Source organism: Geotrypetes seraphini, chromosome 17 (assembly GCF_902459505.1).
Source record: "Geotrypetes seraphini chromosome 17, aGeoSer1.1, whole genome shotgun sequence".
Classification (NCBI taxonomy): Eukaryota; Metazoa; Chordata; class Amphibia; order Gymnophiona; family Dermophiidae; genus Geotrypetes; species Geotrypetes seraphini.
Genome location: NC_047100.1, coordinates 51,313,262 through 51,335,469, shown reverse-complemented (window position 1 = coordinate 51,335,469; position 22,208 = coordinate 51,313,262). Strand labels below are relative to the sequence as shown.

Sequence of the window (22,208 nt, the reverse complement as noted above, 5' to 3'; positions counted from 1 at the left end):
TGGGTGGGTTGTGAGAATAGCTGCCTGCTGTCTCTGGATAACAACTGTTACGGAGGTGCTTTATCCCAGGACAAGCAGGCAGGTATTCTTACATATGGGTGACCTCCAAGTAAACCAGAATGGGATGGTGGGAGTGTTGGCAATTTAGGAGAATAAATTTTGTAATGCTGTTTGGCCAAACTATCCATCCCGTCTGGAGAAAGTATCCAGACAATAGTGAGAAGTGAAGGTATGAACAGAGGACCAAGTAGCAGCCTTGCAAATTTCCTCAATAGGTGTAGATCTGAGGAAAGCTACTGAAGCTGCCATAGCTCTGACTTTATGGGCTGTGACTTTACTGTGAAGGGGTAATCCAGACTGGGCATAGCAGAAAGAGATGCAAGCCGCCATGCAATTGGAGATGGTACGCTTAGAAATAGGATGTCCCAACTTATTTGGGTCGAAGGAAACAAAAAGTTGAGGAACAGTTCTGTGTGGTTTGGTGCGTTCCAAGTAGAAGGCCAAAGCACGTTTATAGTCTAGAGTATGAAGAGCTGATTCTCCAGGAATGAGGCTTTGGAAAAAACACTGGAAGAACGATGGTTTGGTTGAGATGAAATTCTGAGACCACTTTAGGTAGGAATTTCGGATGAGTTCGAAGAACCACTTTGTCATGATGGAACACCGTGAAAGTAACTAAAGCTTGCAGCTCATTGACTCATCGAGCAGAAATGAGGGCAATGAGAAACACCACTTTCAAAGTGAGATACTTCAGATGAGCCTTATAAATTGGTTCAAATGGAGGCTCATGAAGAGTCGAGTAAGGACAACATTGAGGTCCCAAACCACAGGAGGCGGTTTGAGAGGAGGTTTGACATTGAAAAGTCCTTTCATGAATCTGGAAACCACCGGATGAGCAGAGATGGGTTTCCCTTCAATAGACTGATGGAAAGCCGCAATTGCACTGAAATGGACTCGTATAGATGTAGACTTGAGACTAGAATTGGATAAGTGCAAAAGATAGTCCAAAACAGAAGATAAGAAGGAATGCTGAGGCTCCTTATGATGAGAAAAACACCATGTAGAAAATCTAGTCCATTTTTTGTGATAGCATTGTCTAGTTGTAAGCTTTCTAGAAGCTTCTAAAACGTCTCTTACAGATTGAGAAAACTGAAGAGGGGTTATGTTGAGAGGTACCAAGCTGTCAGGTGTAGAGACTGCAGGTTGGGATGAAGCAGAGATCCTTGACTCTGTGTAAGCAGAGAAGGAAAAACTGATAGAAGGTATGGCTCCCTGGTGCTGAGTTGAAGTAGAAGGGAATACCAAGGTTGTCTTGGCCACCAAGGAGCAATTAGAATTATGGTGGCATGATCGTTCTTCAACTTGACCAGTCTTGAGAATGAGAGGGAATTGAGGGAATGCGTAGAGGAAGAGGTTCGTCCATTCCAGAAGAAAAGCGTCTGCCTTGAGGCGGTGAGGAGAGAGAACTGGAGCAGAACTGAGGAAGTTTGAAGTTGTGGGGAGCCGCAAAGAGGTCTATCTGAGGGGTTCCCCATTGTGAAAAAATGTGATGAAGAGGTGAGGAATGGAGAGTCCATTCGTGATGTTGCAGAAGACGACTCAAGTTGTCTGCCAAGCAATTCTTCACCCCTTGAATGTAGACAGCTTTGAGGAAGGTGTTGTGGCGGATTGCCCAGTCCCAAACCTTCAAAGCTTCTTGACAAAGGGAGGCAGATCCCGTCCCTCCTTGTTTGTTGACATAATACATGGCGACTTGGTTGTCCATCCGGATGAGGAAGAGAGCATCCACGAATGGAGAGACTTCTTCAAGGAATGAGTGACTGAAATGTGTCAAGAAGGAGGGTCGCAAACTTGCGTCCACTGAGAAATTCTGAGGTGAAGTCTGGCAAAAGGAGTCACGTGTACTATGGCCTCCATGTGACCCAGAATTACCATCATGTGTCTCGCTGAGATGGAAGAGCGGGAAGACAGTGTGAGACAGAGTTGTAGAAGAGCCTCCAGACATTGTTGTGGAAGGAATGCTCTAAGTTGGACAGTGTCCAGAACAGCTCCAATGAATTGTAGATTCTGTGAGGGCTGAAGTTGAGATTTGGGAAAGTTGATTTCGAATCCCAAACTTTGTAGGAACCAGGTAGTCCGTTGGGTCACTACAATAACCCCTTGAGATGTGGAATCTTTGATGAGCCAGTCATCGAGGTAGGGAAATACCTGAAGACCATGGTTCCAGAGATCTGCCGCTACGACTACCAGGCACTTGGTGAACACTCTGGGAGACGAGGCCAGGCTGAAGGGTAGTATTGAAAATGCAGATTCCCCACCTGAAATCTGAGGTATTGACGGGAGGCCGGATGAATGGGGATATGAGTGTAGGCCTCCTTGAGATCCAGAGAGCATAACCAGTCGTTCTGCTCGAGAAGGGGATAAAGAGATGCCAGGGACAACATTCGAAACTTTTCTTTGACTAAAAATTTGAGAGCCCTGAGATCCAGAATGGGTCGCAGATTGCCCGTAAGGGGAGTAAAACCCCCTGTTCTGCTGTTCCAAGGGAACTGGTTTGATGGCATGGAGAGAAAGCAGAGCTTGAACTTCCTGAAAAAGAAGGGCGGTCTGGGAAGGATACTCTCTTGGAGGAAGCTCTGGTGGAACCTGAGTGAAATGAAGAGAGTATCCTTCCCTGATGATGGTAAGCACCCAGAGGTCCGATGTAATTATTGTCCATCGGTTGTAAAAATGATGGAGACGACCTCCTATAGGAGGAAAAGGAGACAGAACGGTGGAGGTTATGCTCTGTTGTAAACAGTCAAAAAGGCTGAGAAGCCTTAGGTGCAGCAGAAGGTTGAGGTTTCTGTTGCTTCTGAGGTTGTTGTTTTTTCAGAGGAGGGCGAGTATAAGGAGCCGGCTTTGGAGCAAAAACGCCTTTGATAGATAAGAGCAGGGCGTGCAGGCTTGGCAGGAGCTGGCTTTGGTTTAGGTCTGACTATAGAAGCAAATGATTTTTCATGGTCAGATAATTTCTTGGTGGCTGCCTCGATGGATTCATCAAAGAGCTCACAAGGAATGTTAGCTAAGCGGTCTTGAAGGTTAGAGTCCATGTCAATGGTACGAAGCCAGACAAGATGACGCATAGAAACAGAGCAAGCAGCCGCTCGGGCAGACGTAATTGAGAGAAAGAAGCAATGACTTCCTGAAACTCAAAATGCATTTGGTTATTCAAATAATCCAAAAACTTTGGTAGAAGAGAAAGAAGAAATTCAAAGTAAGTGATGAAATAAAAAATTATAATTGAGGACTTTAGAGGACATCATAGCATTCTGGTAGATGAGACGTCCAAATTTGTCCATAGTTTTCCCCTCCCTTCCAGGAGGAACTGTGGCATAAACCTTGGAAGGATGGGACCTCTTCAAGGAGGATTCAACAAGCGGGGATTGATGAGACAGCTGTGAGTTGTCAAACCCTTTGCGATGCACAGTTTTATACCTAGAGTCCAATTTTCCTGGAACAGCTGGTATGGAAAAAGGTGTTTTCATGCATCGACCAAAAGTCCGATTCAAAAGCTTATAAATTGGAAGTTTAAGACACTCTGCCAGAGGTTGAGGAAGATGCATGACTTCTAGATACTCCTTAGAATACATGGAGCCAGTATCCAATTGAATATCCAAGACTACAGCCATCTGTCGCAGGAAAGACGAGAAAGATAGCTGATCTGCCAATGCTTTGCCTCGAGAAGGACTCGAGGACGTCAAGGCAGCCTGTGTCAAAGAAGCAGCTTCAGCAGGGAAAAAGGCATCAAAGGAACCTGGTGATTTCGAGACCGGAACATCCTCGAGGTCCGGCATCGGAGACCTCGAACGAGGAATCGGTGGTCTGGTCGAGGTTGGAGTAGATCGAGGCTTCGAGGAAGAAGAACGATGCCTCGTTGAAGGCCTCGAATGTCGGTGAGAACTGTGTCTGGAACCAGATCTCGAGGATCGAGGAGATTTTGCCTCAGACGTAGGCAGCCGATGCATGAATAGGACTAGAGGCTATAGATCGAAGCTCCAGAGGCTTGGTGGAGGAACCTCGATGCACTCTCAAAGACTCTGCTCCTTGTTTAGAGTGTGAGGATTCTCATTGAGGAACTCGTGAAGAATCTGCTCCTTGCTTGGATGGCAGACCAGACACTCGCAGAGACTCTGCTCCCTGCAAAGAGTGTATAAGTTCAGACTGGGGCAAAGGAAGCGGCTCGACCTCGCGGGAGTCTGCTGAATGCCCAGGCTGGATAAGAGGAAGCAGTATGGGTCCCATGTTAGTAAGAAACTAAATAAACTGCTTCTCTAACATGGTCTGGAAAGAAGCCAGCAAGGATGGATCCGCGTCTGAAACCGGTCCACCTGCTTTGGCTGGAGGTTCCTTCGAGGTAGTGAGAGTGTATTTCGACTTAGGAGTCTTGGACACTTTAATCACCACCGGCAGAACCGACTGCTGAGCTATCTGACCTGAGGAAACAGGGGAAGATACAACAGATGACGTCGAAGCAAGAGCCGCTGCAAACAACGAGGCTCGAGGTGGAAGCAGTAGGTGCAGGAGCCTCAATGGAAGTCGAGGCCGAAGACGCCTTCAAAATCGAGGGATCAGTAGGAGACTCCATCTCGAAAAGCTTGTCCACCAGAATGCAACGATGCTTAAAAGCACGAGGCTGAAGTGTTTGGCAAGGCAGGCACGACCTAGGATGATGTTTTGATCCAAGACACTTGAGGCAGCGTCTGTGAGGGTCCGTAAAAGAGATTGCACGCTGACACTTGCTACACCTCTTGAAGCCCGTAGCAGGCCGGGACATAGATGGAAAAATAGCCGCCGCAAAGTCGAAGCCCTCGGACTGCGGCCGAGCGGCCTGTCCCGGAAAACGAACGGAAGAAGAAAAAAAAAATTTTATTTTTTAAACTAAAATAAAAGAAATAAAATAAAACTGCGATTTGTGAAGAAAAAACACAAACCGCAGTAGAGAGAAGGTACAAAGTGAATGAAGTTAAACGCAGAGAGTCAAAGACGGACTTCTCGGCTCCGCGGAAAACTGAGAACTGAGGAGACGCGCCCTGTGCTGGGAGGGAAGGCACTCACGCATGCGCGATGCGGGCGACTCGAAATTTCAAGTTTCTTCAAGCAAGTCTGCTTGCGAGGCGTCCGCATCCGTGCTCCGTCGATGACGTCACCCATATGTGAGAATACCTGCCTGCTTGTCCTGGGATAAAGAAAGCTATGCAAAACACAAGCCCACAATTCAATCAGCTTACATCCATTTCTTCAGTAAGCCCCAATTCTGGTAAAGCACTCCAGTCCATTTCCTCATGTTCCTGGTTTACCAAGGCTGTTTCTTCTGGCTCTGTGTTCAGCATTTCCACATCTGTGGACTCTGGAGGAATTGGAGACTCTTTCCACCTGAGAACTTCCTTTGCTTCCCCCTTCCTCCTAGACATCCAGCTCTCCAAGTCCTCAAGAGCTGCTGTGCCACGCCCAATCCTACACGGGGAAGGGCTTTCTCCAGCTGAGGCTGCCTTCTAACCTGTTTGGCCAGCACTTTCAAAGATGGAGGATTTAAAGGGGCCAAACGGTTTTTCCCAGGGCTATGTACTAAGCCCTGCCTGAACACAGCCTGCGCTTCCTGGTCTGATCAGCCCTGACTATTTTCACTGGGCGATTCCTGGGGCTCTTCACTGGCACAGGGCCAGAACTGGGATCGGGCTTGTGACAATACATGGTGTAAATGTGCATGAGTCAAGTCGCTTTCATTTGAAAGGAAGCTCTGGAACAAGAGAAGTATAGGATGAAGTTAAGAGGTGATAGGCTCAGGAGTAATCTAAGGTAATACTTCTTTACAGAAAGGGTGGTAGTTGCGTGAAACAGTCTCCTGGAAGAGGTGGTGGAGACAGAGACCGTGTCTGAATACAAGAAAGCCTAGGATAGTCACTTGGGATCTCTTAGAGAGAGAAAGAATGCTAGGAATGATTAAGAAGGGGATCACGAACAGATCGGAGAAGGTTAACATGCCGCCGTACCGGGCCATGGTACGCCCTCACCTGGAATACTGCGTCCAGCACTGGTTGCCGTATATGAAGAAAGACACGGTACTACTCAAAAGGGTCCAGAGAAGAGCGACTAAAATGGTTAAGGGACTGGAGAAGTTGCCGTACAGTGAGAGATTGGAGAAACTGGGCCTCTTCTCCCTTGAAAAGAGGAGACTGAGAGGGGACATGATCGAAACATTCAAGATTATGAAGGGAATAGACTTAGTAGATAAAGACAGGTTGTTCACACTCTCCAAGGTAGAGAGATCGAGAGGGCACTCTCTAAAGTTGAAAGAGGATAGATTCCGTACAAACATAAGGAAATTCTTCTTCACCCAGAGTGGTAGAAACCTGGAACGCTCTTCCGGAGTCAGTTATAAGGGAAAACACTCTCCAGGGATTCAAGACAAGGTTGGACAAGTTCCTGCTGAACCAGAACGAATGCAGGTAGGGCTGGTCTCGGTTAAGGCACAGGTCTTAGACTTGGGGGCCGCCACGTGAGCGGACTGCTGGGCGCGATGGACCACTGGTCTGACTCAGCAGCGGCAATTCTTTTGTTCTTAAGAGATAATGGTTACTGCAGATGGGCAGACTGAATGGGCCATTTGGCCTTTATCTGCCATCATGTTTCTATGAAAGAGACAATCCCAGAGTTGCTTTTTCCTGTTCAGCCCCTTTTCTCTGGAATTCCCTCTCGCTCTACCGTGTGCTGGACTTTTCTATCTCAAATGTAAAGCAGGACTATAAAAACCAAACACACTTTACTCAAGTCTTTCCAAGTTAGGCTGACCCGCGGGTTCATGTTGGCAGCAGCAGGACTCCTGTGTACCAGATTCTTTTTCCTCTCTCGATATAGCTGATATGAAATCTGCTTTATCTCCATCTTGTAAGGTGGTATAACAAACTGTCAAATATACATACTGTCACAATCCGTCCCCGGTGGCTCCGCTCATTCCAGATATGTCTGGGACCAAACCCTGTCCAGCCATACAGCGAGCTAACCACGGGGATAGGATTGGGACCAGTCACAGGGAAAAATGTGTATTCCCCTTTAACTTGGATCAGTCTGTACTGCAGGGAGTAGAGGAAGGGGAACAGAACAGCTCAGAAGAGCCCCAGAGGAACCTCCCTCCCTCAGTTCACTCCCAGCTGAAACTCATAACGAGAAAGCCAAGACAAGCTAGGCAAACTGTGCAGGCAACTCCTCCCCCTCAGAAAGCAGGGCGTGGTCGGTGGAATTCTTTTGAGGCTGCCCTGAGGAGAAGGAGTTCAGTTGGTCCTGGGCCAGCTCAGGAAAGGGTCTCCCCTGATTGTGCTCCTGTGTGTGAGGACGTTGAAATGCAGGAAACAGACACTGGCCCTTTTGCCAACCAGCCAGCACTGCCTGGACTGTGGGGAAAATCTTGGTCTGCCTGAAGATAAGTGGCAGGACTGGGAAGTTTGTGAAGTTATTAGCTTACTCTGTGTGATAGAGTCTTGTTAAGCAGAAGTGCTGTCTATTGGGAGTTGCAGAGACTTGTGCTAAGAAAAAAAAAATCGTTTTTTTTTTGTTAAATGAAGCTGGCCTAAATTGGGTCTCACTTATATGAGAGTGAGGGAAGTAAATGATTTATTAGGGGAAGAATTCACTAAAGATCCAGGTTGGGTTAGTGGGGCCATTGTTGGCATTCTGAGAAATCAGAAACTTAAGAAGTGAATTCCTTTACTCCCCTCCCCCCACCAACAGCTTCTGTGTTGGTTACAGCCAAGCCTTAATAATTGCAGAGCTTGGGGGCCCAGAACTAGAGAGCGCGCTAAAAGGTTTCTTTACCTGCCTAAAGGTAAAGACAACGCCTCTGGAGTTCTGTTTGATGTTTCTTTGTTTACTTGTTACTTACCTGGATTGCCTGACTAAAGGTAGAAGTGGTGACCCATTCCTGTGGGTCCACTTCATATTTTGGTTTTTTGTGTTTGCTTGGAGCATTCTACTCTGACTTTGAAGGACTTGTTTTTTTTTTGAGTGCTTATGGATTGAACTAAGGGAGATGGTACTCCCGACATCAGACCACTGAATAAAGGGACTAGGTTATGAACCATAAAACTGACTTGTTTTGCCTTTATATTTCATTCCTGGAAAAGGGAATGTGTACCAGCAGGACTTCCTTCCTTCACCGGAAGCACGCCAGAGTTGCGCTAGGGTGAGCAGAGACCAGGTTCTGGAAGACACAGGTACCGGCTCTGTCACAATACACAAAGAAGAGCAGCAGTGGAGGCAGAAAAGAAAGGGAACAGTGAAGTCACAACATGGGAGAATAAGAAAGGGGAGACAATGCTGCCTTCCTGCCACTCCCTAATTGCTGCCACCCTAGATAGCCACCTGGTCCAGTTAGTGGATGGGTCAGGTTCATCTCTGGGTCTCATAAAAGTAAATATCTGTCGTATTTTAACCTTCTTTATTAACAACTGTTAATCATTTCTACAATGCTAAACACATACAAAGGATGTGCTGTCATTTTGTTTCGGAAAGAAAACCCCCAAAACTTTTATCCATCATAACTCATTTTCTCCCATCTCTCACCCCTGTGCAGCCCCTCTCCACTCCAATATTTTTCCAGGATCCTTCAAGACATTCTCTCTTAACCCCCCTCTGCTTTGATCCACCACTGTTCCTGTCCCACTGCAGCCTTTTCTCTCCTCCTTATACACCTCCCAGAGAACTCTGTTCCTCAGATAAGCTGCTCTTAGCTTTATCCTTCTCCTCCACTGCCAATTCCAGACTTTGTTCCTTTCATTTAGTTGCCCCCTATGCCTGGAATAAATTACCCGAGTTTGTCCATCAAGCTCCTTCCCTTGTTTAAAAGCAGACTGAAAAACCACCTTTTTGATGTACAGTGGCCTTCAATCCTTAAACCTACTCCTCTGTCCTCCAACCTAGCCAGCTGATTAACCATTCCCCTTAACTGTATCCATGACATCTTGTTTGTCTGTCTTGGCAGTTTCAAATTGTAAGCTCTTTTGAGCAGGGACCGTTTTCTTCTTTGTGAATCTGTGCAGTGCTGTGTGTGTTTGAAATAATTATTACTAATAATAGTAGTAGTAGCAGCAGCAGCAGCAGCATGTGTTGATAACCTAAGGCAACCCAAGGTAGAAATGGTGCCAGCCTCGGGTCTGCCACCACCAATTAAAAGAGAGCAAGGCAGGTGCGACAGGTGCTTGTGCCCACAAAATAAAAAAACAACGAAAAAAAAAATAGCAAATGGCACAAAAGGGAAAAGGGTTTGGAGGTAAGGAGAGATAGGAGGGGGTCTGAAAGCTCTTTGCTATTTTTTAAATTAGCTCTGGTGGCAGCAGTGGCATTGTTGGAGGCTAGGGTTGGGGGGAAGTTGTGCTTTTTTAAAGGGTTTGTTTGGAGGTTTTTTTCATTTTAATGAAACAAAACAAAATTAAATAAAAAGCAGAAAAAAATTAAATAAGCAGAGCAAAACAAAGTTTCCTAAGCCCACTCCTAATGAGAGATGAATAAGACAGCTCCTATTCTATTGAATGTACTGGTCAGGGCATACAAAAAATCCTTCTGGTTAAAATTATATTGAAGAACAAGAGCCAAGCATGATTTAATAAACACTAACTAAGTAAAATGTGTAAGAAATCAGGCACCTGGTGCTTTAAAAGTCTAAATAATAAAAGCAGGACGTTGGGCGAGTGGGAATCAGACACGGCAATATTTCACCTCTCCCTTGGGTTTCTGTAGCCGAAACATATAGCTTTTCTTAGCATTAAATTTTAGCTCCTAAAATTCTGGACCATTCAAATTTTAGTTGTCCTCTCCACGTTATCTATGCCTTCCAAGGTGTCTACCCTACTGCAGATTTTGGTATCAACCACAAAGAGGCAAATCTTACCTAGCTTGGAAGCTGGAGAAGACACCACACAGCTCAGAAGAAACCTTTTCTGTGCATATTTGCATTTAGTGCACTTGTCAATTTTCACCGCATGATTTCAAACTTTTTAGCTTCTGAAAACTGGATTTTTTTTGAAAACACAGGACAGCCCACAACCTAGAATACACAAGTAAGTTGCTGAACTCACCAATGAGCAGCTGAACAATGCTGGAGCCGGCATACTTCCTCACATCTTCTATCCAGCGGGGAATGGACTGGAAGGATTCTTTCTTACTTATATCATAGGCTATGATGGCTCCATTGGCGCTCCGATAGTAGCTCTGCGTGATGGTGCGGAATCTCTCCTGGCCTGCAGTGTCCCAGATCTGCAACTAAAAGAAACCCCCACAAACCTGGTAAGTCATTGATGCACAGGGAAGCTCCCCCTCCTTCATTAATCCTCATTTCTAGAGCAGATGATTAAGTTGTCACTAGTTTCGCCACTGTGCTGGAGGGATATTTTACATTGGCTGTGCTGCAGCCACACTCAATAGGACACTCAAGGGCATGACGGCAACTCTGATGCAATGGCCCAAGTGTACAAACAGCTGCCTTCAAGATCTCAGACCCTTCAGTGCCCACCAAGAGTGCGTTACTATCTTTCTGGTTCTCGTTTAGACAATTATGGCTTCAGTTTTCTCCATCTTAACCAGCCTATAAACTGTACCATCTCATAATGTGTTTTAATATAACAGTGCTAACATTTGCTGCCATTAGAGCAGAGGTTTCCAGTCTTTTCAGTTAGGTAGACCTTTATATACTCTTTCCAGACTTCCTACCCTCAGTGACAAGCCCTCTTTCTCTTTTACCTGTCCTGTCTCCATCAGTCTCTCTCTCTCCCTTTTCCCCCAGCCACTCCCTACCAGTCTCACTCTCTCTCCACCCCCACAGCTACTTCCCATCACACCACAATAGGTTTTATGTCTTCTCTCTCCCATAGAGGCTACTATCATTTCCACAGCAAGTCCTGGTCTTGCCTATGTATTCTGCTCACATAGATCACAGAAGCATAAAAGACTCTGTGTCCTGTGGACCCAAAAACTAGGAAGCACAGCACTAGAGAAAAGACCAATGGTAATATTATGGTGCCCTTACTGTCCTGAGCACCTCGGCCTGTCACAGCTAGACATGAGAGTTCATGCTTGATTTTTCTGACACTTTATGAAAGGAGATTTAATTGATTGGTCTCAATCTCCATTCCAAGCAACAAAGGTACAGTGGGCCTCCAGGAATGGGTCAGCACCCTCTATTGGTGAGACTGTGGGTGGAGGACTCCTGCTCAGCTTAGAGGGAACACTCAGCAGTCAAACTTTAATGAAGACTGGACATGGGCGGATCGCCTGCATCAGGGGTCATCAACGTCAGTAATATAGTCTAGATCCGTGTTCTTCAACCTTTTTACACCTATGGACCGGCTGAAATAAAAGAATTATTTCATGGGTCGGCAAAACTAGTAAGACTGAAATTTAAAAAAAAACACCTTCACCCTGTCCCCACGAGCTCAGTCCCCGCAAACCATTTGATCCCATCCGCATAAGCCTCAAATAGTTATGATTTTATATTGAATATATTTTATTAAAAAAAGAAACAATATTCTGTAAATTTGTCATTCTATAAATACAAATAATACAGGGCAAGGATCAACAAAACCCCCGTCTCCCCTCCCCTTCACATATATCCCCTCTACCATCAAGAAAACTGAATAAGCCAATTACAGAATGCTACACAGAAATATCATGCTAACAGAATATCGCAGTCACACGACAGGAATAGTGTTAGGGAAGTGCCCCCTGGTCAGAGAGAACTCTAAGCCAGCTGGAAGCTAAAGAAGCACTGCCTGGGCTTTGCAATCCCCACCAGCTCTAGCAGGATACGTATTTCAAATCTGATATATTTTAATCACAAAATAGAAATAAAATTATTTTTTCTACCTTTTGTCACCTCTGGTTTCTGCTTTCATCATCTTTTCACTCTCTTCCTTCCAGCATCTGCCCTCTGTCTTTTCAATCCAGCATCTGCCCCTTCCATCCACTATTTGCCCTCTCCCCCTTTCCATCCAGCCTGCGCCCTCTCTCCTTTTTACATAATTCATTCCAGCTTCACTACTCTCTTCATTTTTATCTCTCCTACACCAGATCTAGCATCTTTGTCCTTCTCTCCTTATTTCTCTGCTGACCCCCTTCCCAGCATGAATATCTCTTTACTTTTTCATTCCTCTATCTCTCCCCTTCTCCTCCTCTGATCTCTTCATTCCATCCTGACCCCTTCCCCTGCTCTAATCTCCCTGCCAGCTGTTTCCTTCCTATTTTCTTCTTCCCCTGTCCAGCAGTATCCCTTCTCCCTTCCCTCCTCCCCCTTATCCAATAGGGACTCTCTTCCCTTTCCTCCTCCCCCTTATCCAATAGTAAACTCTCTTCTCTTTCTCCTCCCCTGTCCAGTACCCCTTCTCCCTTCCTCCCTTCCCTCTCCAGCAAATTTTTCCTCTCTCTAGGCTAGCGGCAGCTCTCTGTGCTTTTAACTTCACCACATAGCTGCCCCTAGCAGTAGTTTAGATGCGGTTTCACCAGGCAACCTTGGGCATTTGCTAGGTCAGTCCGCCTCATGGGAAATGACATCTGCAAAATAGGAGCTATCGCAGACTGCAAAGTCTTGGGGCTTTTAAGATGTGCAGTACACTGAATCATTGAGATCACTTTATCTACAGTGATCTGTGCATTCAACAACTGTTTAGAATGCTTAGAAATGGACAGAAGCTCTATGTTTTCCAGGTATGTGTTTCTTGAGTTTCATAAAGGCAAGTATATAACCTTTGATAATATTTACAAAAATATTTCAAGCAGTTCTCCCTCTGATCTGACCATCATCCCACCTCCTAGCTAAGGAACAAAACTGGAACCTCTCAACTGTCCGAACAAATTAGCCAGAAGTTTTACCACTTTTGTTGCCATAAAGATGAAATTGAAACTTGTAATATTGTTGTGATATCATTCCAGCATGTTTTAATTAAAGTGGCCTGCATCCTTTATGTTAACTTAAAATTTCACTGAAGAGCCTAACATCACTCTTTAAAATTCATCCTCCTGCCTTTCCAAGTGGCCATTTTACATTAAAGCAACAGACCATCACAGTCAACCAAAAGGCCAAGCAGTAACCCAGTCATTAGGGCAGTTGGTGGAGAATTAGGGAGGCCAGAGTTCAGAAAGCACTGCCACTCATTGTGACCTTAGTGAAGTCACTTCACCCTCCACTATCTCAGGCATAAACGTAGTGACCTTAGTTACTAATCTGAGTTATTTAATGCCATCTTAATCTTCACTATCCTCATTGAGGCCTGTTACAGTAACTATATACTGAACCTGTATAACAGACATTAAAACAGGTTAATAAATGACAGCTTCAATTCTAAGCCCCTTAGAGGAGGGATATGCTGGGATTTGAAAAGGCAAATTGTTACCGCTGAATCCAAAATAAATGTTAAAGAGTAAACAGCTATCAGCGGCACATGGGAGAGAATAGCACATACAGTTATCTGCAAGTACAGCCAGTCCCCGGGTTAAGAACAAGTTATGTTTTCAAAGCTGTTCTTAAGTCAGATTTGTGCATAATTCAGAACTTGTAGATTTTAAGATTACATAAGAACATAAGAACTGCCATCTCCGGATCAGACCCATGGTCCATCGAGTCCGGCGATCCGCACACGCGGAGGCCCAGTCAGGTATACACCTGATGTAGTTTTAGTCACCCATATCCCTCTATGCCTCTCGTAAGGAGATGTGCATCTAATTTGCCTTTGAATCCTAGCACAGTGGATTCCTTAATAACCTCCTTTGGGAGAGCATTCCAGGCGTCTACCACTCGCTGTGTAAAGCAGAACTTCCTGGCATTTGTCCTGGACTTGTCCCCCCTTAGCTTCAAACCATGTCCTCTTGTCCGTGTCGCGTTGGACAATGTAAATAATTTATTTTCCTGCTCTATTTTATCGATGCCTCGATCATGTCCCCTCGCAGCCTCCTCTTCTCAAGGGAGAACAGTCCCAGTTTATTGAGTCGTTCCTCATATTCCAAGCTCTCCATACCTCTTATTAGCTTCGTTGCTCGTCTCTGCACCCTCTCCAGCAGTTTTATATCCTTCTTTAGGTTGGGAGACCAATGTTGGACACAGTATTCCAAGTGCGGTCTGACCATTGCTCTATAAAGCGGCATTATGACTTTCTCCGATCTACTCGTGATTCCTTTCTTTATCATGCCTAACATTCTGTTTGCTTTCTTTGCCGCTGCCGCGCATTGTGCCGATGGCTTCAGGGTCCTATCTATCAGTACACCCAGGTCCTTTTCTTGTTCGCTCTTACCCAGAGTTGCGCCTGACATTCTATACTCGTGTTCCTTATTCTTACTACCTAAATGCATTACTTTGCATTTCTCCACGTTGAACTTCATCTGCCATTGCTCTGCCCATTTCTCTAACTGATACAAGTCGCTCTGGAGTTCCTCGCTATCCTCCTGCGATCTGATTGCCCGGCATAGCTTTGTGTCGTCTGCAAACTTAATGATCTCACTGGATACTCCTTCTTCCAGGTCATTGATGTAAATATTAAATAGGATCGGCCCAAGAACCGAGCCCTGGGGCACACCACTAGTCACTTTCTCCCAGTCTGAGAACTTCCCATTTATGCCCACTCTCTGCTTTCTGTTTTCCAGCCATTTGCCTATCCACCTGTGTATATCTCCCTCTATTCCATGGCTTTGTAGTTTCCTGAGAAGTCTTTCATGTGGAACTTTGTCGAACGCCTTCTGGAAGTCCAAATATATTATGTCCACCGGCATTCCACTATCAATTTGCTTGTTCACGGTCTCAAAAAATTCTTGCTGCTTACCTCTGCTCCCAGCTGACAAAAGGGCTATCTGTCCCCAGTGTTCCCTCTAAGGTACAGCATGCACAACCACACACTGTTCTTAATGTGGCCATGCGTCATTCCTGAATCTGCTACAGGAGAGGTATAGGAGTCTATGCCACTGGAAATACTGCTCAGTAAAATCAAATGAAACCACAACCGTGTTTTTAAGTACAAGTCATTCTTAAGTTGGGTGTCTGTAACTTGGAGACTGCCTGTACTTATAAACTAAACCAATCCTCTTAACCTCTGCATTGTGGCTTTTGAAAGACAGCAGTAACTAAATCCTGCATAACCTGAAGGTGTGTACAGCACCTCTTTACGGAAAAGCTTAATAATGGAGCATGACCTGCTCAAGAAGGCAGCACAAGGTGCTCAGCTTCTTTCACTGATTTAGAAATTATCTGAAGAGCAAAATGTTCAAAGAAACTACATTTTCTAAAGTGAGGTGATGTTTTGTGGTAGACATTAGTCTAGATTTCAATCCATGTTTTGAAACTAAAATCATTAGTTAAAATTTGGAAGGAGTAATGGAACTGCAGTATCTCAATGAGATCAGCTTCAATAATGTTTGCTGGGCCAAAGTTTTTATACAGATTACAAATTAGTGTTAACTAGTTCTATACAAACAAAAATCTTATTTTTTCCCCTTTGGGACTTGTATACCACCTTTTTGTAGTTTTACAAACACACTCAAAGTGGTTTACATACAGTATTTGTCCCTATCTATCCTGGTGGGTTCACAGTCTATCTAATGTATCTGGCTCACAAGGAGCAACATGGGGTTTGAACTAGAGAATGACATGGGAACAAGTTTTTCCCCGTAGGAACTCATTTTCTCGTCCTGTCCCTGTGCGTTCTTTTCCTGTCCCAGTCCCATTCCTGCAAGATCTATCTTCATCTGCACAAGTTTCAAACACTTTAAAATCATAAGTGTTCCAGGTTTGTGCAGTTAAGGCTGAGCTTGCAGGAATGGGACAAGGACAGGGATAGTGACAAAACTTATGGGGACGGGATGAGACAATTGAGTTCCTATGGGGATGGGAACAAATTTGTCCCCGTGTCAACCTCTAGTTTGAACCCAAAACGCTCTAACCACTGTGACAGTCAGCATGGTTATATTTTTACTACTGTGGCATACTAGAAACTAGAGAATTTTTTCCCCATGAGTTTTGATGCTGTTCCTTAATTGCACAAGCCATGAACACTTATGATTTTAAAGTGAGGACGGAGCTTCAGGAAAAGAACTCGCTGAGATGGGAAAATGAGATGGCGCGGGGTCGGGGAAAACTACTAGAAACTTTGACTTCAGTCCTGATTCCAATTCAGGAAAGTCCTGAAAACACACCTTTTCTCCTCACTGCTCTGACCCGTCACCTGCACAATATCTCCCATGCAATTTTCTGCATTATGTCTAGGTCTCTGTAGCATCCTATATAATAAAACTCTAATCGCGCATGCGCACTCCTATTGGCGTGCTTCCATGATCTACACTCACCGGAAGGACTGGACCCCAGGGCTGGACATCCTGCTCTCTTGTTGGCTCCTCTCACGAGCCGCACCAGCATCAGAGAAGGCTTCCGACGCTGGCGGGAATCGAGAGGAGCCGCAGCGACACCTCAAGGGGTGAGAAGGGAAGCGCCAAAAAAAAGACTCCAGCCGCTACTTTCTTCGCGGTCCCGACTCCAAACGTCGATTCAAGCAGCATGTGCTGCACTCTACACACGCTGCTTCGGGGCCTTCTACTGCCCTGATTTGCTCTGCCGCGTCTCTGATGATATCATCAGGGATGTGCCAGAGTAAATCAGGGCAGTAGAAGGCCTCGAAGCAGCGTGTGTAGAGTGCTGCACACGCTGCTGGAGTCGCAGGTTTGTCGGGAAAGGGGAGCAGGAGAGAAGACATGCACAGCCACTTGCAGCAGGGGCTTATAGGGCAAGAGAGCTGCAATTGGACAGACTGAGGAAGGAAAAAAATAGGAATAAATACCTATAGGGAAACACAAGATCAGGAGCATACCAGAGAAAAAAATACAGCATAGAGGTTTGCAGGAATAAGGAACACATAGAGAAAGTAGAGCAGAGACCCCTGCAAGAAGAGAAAAAGAGAAAAGAGACTGGGGATGAGAAAGAGAGCAGACATGCTTGCAGGAGAAAAAGTGAGGCAGTAATATTACAGCTGGAGAGTGCAAAGTGAGGAAGAAAGCAGAGACAGCGCTACACAGGGAAATGGAGGGGGAGAGAGAGACAGAAAGAAAAAAAAAAAAAAAGACAAGACATATTCTAGCACCCGTTAATGTAACGGGCTTAAAGACTAGTTTCTAATATTATGTAAGCTGACATTTGTGAGATACAGAAGTTGGAATGGTATGATATGGAAGGATCCAACTCAAGTTTGTCTTGTCTCTAAGAATTTTGTCATTTGGTTTGTCCTTTTTGTAATTCACACTTTTCTTTTAATAATTTTGTACATCGCTTAGCAAACCGATTAAGCGATCCATCAAATTCTAATAAACTTGTAACTTGGTGAAGGCAGTTATCATGGCCAGGGCTGGTGTTAAGAGATGGCAAACAAGTATCTCTCAAGTCGAAGGAGGCCTAGCCTGCAGGTGGGTTTAGGGGACCCCCACCCCAGTTTCTGTCTTGAGCCCTAATCATAGCTTCAGCCACCACTCAATTGTAACACCTATAGACCAAGCTCTGGGTGCACATATACCAGGGTTCAGATGGCAGTTGCAGTCACACACTCCCACTCCCCTAAATGCAATGGCAGAGCTCAAGACAGACTATCTTTAAATTGGGAGGGGGAACGTACAGGAATAAAACAAAACAATAAAAAATATACAGCTAGCACACCTATAGTACAGCTAACACTTCTACTCCAAAAGATAATAAGCCTAAAATGGGTACGAATAAGATAACAAAACATTTCCTTCTGAAAATCCAAGGATACAAAATTACTTCCTGGATAATTTCTAAGAAAACATAGCCATGCCTCAGAGACTGAATCATCTAGCACACTAGAAAGTGTTGCTTCTCATCAGTCACAGTTCTCATTCATTGGCTGAAGGCTTATGTTTATGTTTTTAATGATTTTTAAAGTTTTTTTCTATATTTGCTTTTTTTAAGAAATAAATATAAATTCTTTTAAGAAGACAGTGCACAATTTTTAAAGGCACTTATCTTTGAGTAGTCTGCACTGGTTCCCAACGGGGCCACCGTTTCACCCGATGTGGCTTCCTCAGGGGAAAAAATCAGCAGTGCCTGCAATGTACAATTATTTTCATTACAAAGTGACTACAACATATTTTAATGCAATTCTTTAACATTTAAATGCAGTTTGGTTAAAATTATGTTGAAATTTAAAGAGCAACTTACGGGACCAGATTCTTACATATCCTCCGTGAATTTCAGAGTTTGAAAATGGCGACGGCCCGGCAGAACGCTCAGGGTTTTTAAATCAATACAGCACCAATCCAGGTGCTTGCATTAGAGCGTGCCGAAACGTACCTGGCGTCATCAGCGTCGTGCTTGAACGAAAGCATGTGATCGGGACAACCAAAAAAAATTTTATCCCAGGACAAGCAGGCAGCATATTCTTAACACATGGGTGACGTCACCGACGGAGCCCTCGGTACGGACCTTTTTAACTAGAAGTTTCTAGTTGGCCGCACCGCGCGTGCGCGAGTGCCTTCCCGCCCGACGGAGGAGTGCGTGGTCCCCAGTTAGGATAAGCCAGCTAAGAAGCCAACCCGGGGAGGTGGGTGGGACGTAAGAATATCTGCCTGCTGTCCCTGGATAACACCTGTTACGGTAAGTAACTGTGCTTTATCCCAGGACAAGCAGGCAGCATATTCTTAACACATGGGTGACCTCCAAGCTAACAAAGAGGGAGGGGGGATGGTTGGCCATCATGAAAATAAATTCTGTAACACCGATTGGCCGAAATGACCATCCTGTCTGGAAAAGGCATCCAGACAGTAGTGAGTAGTGAACGTGTGAACTGAGGACCAAGTGGCAGCCTTGCAGATTTCCTCGATGGGCGTGGAACGGAGGAAAGCTACAGAAGCAGCCATAGCTCAGACTCTGTGGGCCGTGACAGCACCTTCCAGTGAGAGACCGGCCCGAGCATAGCAGAAAGCAATACAGGCAGCAAGCCAATTTGAAAGTGTCCGTTTGGAGACAGGACGACCCAAACGGTTGGGATCGAAAGACAAAAATAGCTGAGGGGATGTACGGTGAGCTCTGGTACGATCAAGGTAGTAAGCAAGGGCACGCTTACAGTCCAGCGTGTGCAACGCCTGTTCTCCAGGGTGCGAGTGAGGCTTAGGGAAGAAGACGGGCAGCACAATGGACTGGTTAAGGTGAAAAGCCGAGACCACCTTGGGAAGGAATTTAGGGTGGGTACGCAGAACAACCTTGTCATGGTGAAAAACAGTGAACGGTGGGTCGGCAACCAGTGCATGCAGTTCGCTAACCCTCCTGGTAGAGGTGATGGCAATTAGGAAAAGCACCTTCCAGGTAAGAAGCCTGAGCGAAGTTGTGGCAAGAGGCTCAAACGGAGGTTTCATGAGTGCTGAAAGAACCACATTCAGGTCCCAGACGACAGGAGGAGGCTTGAGAGGCGGTTTGATATTGAAGAGCCCTCTCATAAATCTGGAAACCAGAGGATGAGCCGTGAGGGGTTTTCCGAGAATAGGCTCATGAAACGCAGTGATGGCACTGAGGTGGACTCTGATGGAGGTAGTTTTGAGGCCAGCATTGGACAGCGAGAGCAAATATTCCAATACAGTTTCCACCGCTAAGGAGGTGGGTTCCTGATGATGCCGGAGACACCACGAGGAGAATCTGGTCCATTTCTGATGGTAACATTGGAGGGTGGCCGGTTTCCTGGAGGCGTCCAAGATGAGACGGACCGGCTGAGATAGATTCTCTGGAGAGGTCAGCCCGAGAGAAACCAAGCTGTCAGGTGGAGCGAAGACAGATTGGGATGCAGTAGAGACTGATGCCGCTGCGTAAGTAGAGTAGGAAACACAGGAAGAGGAATGGGCTCCCTGGAGCTGAGTTGGAGCAGGAGGGAGAACCAGTGTTGGCGAGGCCACCGAGGAGCGATGAGAATCATGGTGGCGTTGTCCTTGCGGAGTTTGGACAAGGTCCGCAACATCAGAGGAAGTGGAGGGAATGCATACAGGAACCGATCCCTCCAATCGAGCAGGAATGCATCCGGGGCCAGACGGTGAGGAGAGAAGAGTCTGGAACAGAAGAGGGGCAGTTGATGATTGTGAGGTGCTGCAAAGAGGTCCACCTGCGGAGTGCCCCATCGAGCAAAGATGGAGAGCAGAGTCGGAGGGTCCAACGTCCACTCGTGAGGTTGAAGGATGCGGCTGAGATTGTCGGCCAGGGAGTTCTGTTCGCCCTGGATATAGACCGCCCTGAGAAAGAGATTGCGGTCTGTGGCCCAGGTCCAGATGCGCAGAGCCTCCAAACAAAGGGGGCGAGATCCGGTGCCGCCTTGCTTGTTTATGTAGTACATGGCGACTTGATTGTCTGTGCACAGGAGGAGGACTTGAGGGCAGAGGAGATGTTGGAAAGCCTTGAGGGCGTAGAACATGGCTCTGAGTTCCAGGAAATTGATGTGATGACGACGCTCCTGTGGGGTCCAAAGTCCCTGGGTGCGTAGATCTCCTAGGTGAGCTCCCCACGCATAGGGGGACGCATCCGTGGTGATGATCATAGAGTGAGGGGGTAGATGAAAAAGTAGACCCCTGGAAAGATTTGAGGAGTTCAACCACCATTGGAGAGATTGCTGAAGAGATGATGTCACAGAGATGGGATGAGAAAGAAGATCCGTAGTCTGTGACCATTGGTTGGCGAGAGTCCACTGAGGCGTGCGAAGGTGGAGACATGCCAGAGGAAGAACATGCACCGTCGAGGCCATGTGACCCAGGAGGACCATCATCTGTCGGGCAGGAATGGAGGGATGCATGAGCACCTGACGACAGAGGTGGAGCAGGGTTCGCTGACGATCGGAGGGGAGAAAAGCCCTCATTAGTGTGGTGTCCAGAACTGCTCCAATGAACTGAAGTCGCTGGGTGGGAAGCAGATGCGACTTGGGGTAGTTGATCTCGAACCCCAGGAGGTGGAGGAGAGAGATGGTGTGATGAGTAGCCTGTAGCACAAGTTGAGACGTAGGTGCTTTCACTAACCAATCGTCCAAATAGGGGAACACCTGGAGGTTGTGAGACCTGAGGAAGGCCGCTACCACTATAAGGCACTTGGTGAAGACCCTGGGTGAGGAAGCGAGGCCGAACGGTAGCACCTTGTACTGATAGTGTTGGTGCAGCACCTGGAACCGCAGGTAGCGGCGAGAGTTCTGGTTGATGGAGATGTGAGTGTAGGCCTCTTTGAGGTCCAGGGAACATAGCCAGTCGTGTTGAGAAAGAAGAGGGTAGAGCGTGGCAAGGGAAAGCATTCTGAACTTCTCCTTGACCAGACACTTGTTGAGGTCCCTGAGATCGAGAATGGGACGGAGGTCTCCCGTCTTTTTGGGTACCAGGAAGTAGCGGGAGTAGAATCCCTGACCCCTTTGATCTGGAGGTACTTCTTCGATGGCATTGAGAAGGAGGAGGGATTGAACCTCCCTCAGGAGGAGGGGGGTTTGAGATGAGTGTGAAGCAGACTCTACGGGAAGGTTGTCCGGTGGAAGAGTCTGGAAGTTGAGAGAGTAGCCGTGGCGGATGATGTTGAGGACCCACTGGTCCGATGTGATGACCTCCCAACGGCTGGAGAATATGGTGAGGCGACCTCCGATTGGTTGTGGAAGAGGTAGCGAGGGTGGATGACTGGCTATGCCCTGGAGAGAAGAGTCAAAAGGGCTGGGATTGCTTAGCAGGTTGAAGAGGCTTGGAGGGTTGAGTGGCCTGAGAACGAGCCTGGGCATGGTGCTGCTGTTGACGGGGCCGCCTAGGTTGTTGAGGAGGCGGATTGAGCGGCCTGGCTGAGAACCTGCGCTGGTAAGATGACTGAGGTCGATAAGGTCGGGCAGGCGGAGCCTTCTTTTTTGGTTTGATCAGGGTGTCCCACCTTGTTTCATGGGCGGAGAGTTTCTGGGTGGTGGAATCCAGTGACTCTCCAAAAAGTTCATCCCCGAGACAGGGGGCATTGGCTAGACGGTCCTGGTGGTTGATGTCCAGGTCGGAGACTCTCAGCCAGGCCAAGCGGCGCATGGCTACGGCCATGGCAGAGGCACGGGAGGTGAGCTCGAATGAGTCATATATCGAGCGGACCATAAACTTGCGCAACTGAAGAAGGCCAGAGATGTGCTGCTGGAACAGTGGGACCTTGCGCTCCGGCAGGTACT

General features: G+C 46.5%; 1 protein-coding gene across 1 annotated transcript in view; it reads right to left on the bottom strand.

Moving 5' to 3' along the window:
• Positions 1 to 22,208, bottom strand: part of RAB43 (RAB43, member RAS oncogene family) — a 98,748-nt gene that overhangs the window by 33,827 nt on the left and 42,713 nt on the right. Inside the window, exon 2 of the mRNA XM_033926432.1 lies at positions 10,110 to 10,293. Coding sequence (XP_033782323.1) covers positions 10,110 to 10,293 — 184 coding nt within the window. The remainder of the gene's footprint in view (positions 1 to 10,109; positions 10,294 to 22,208) is intronic.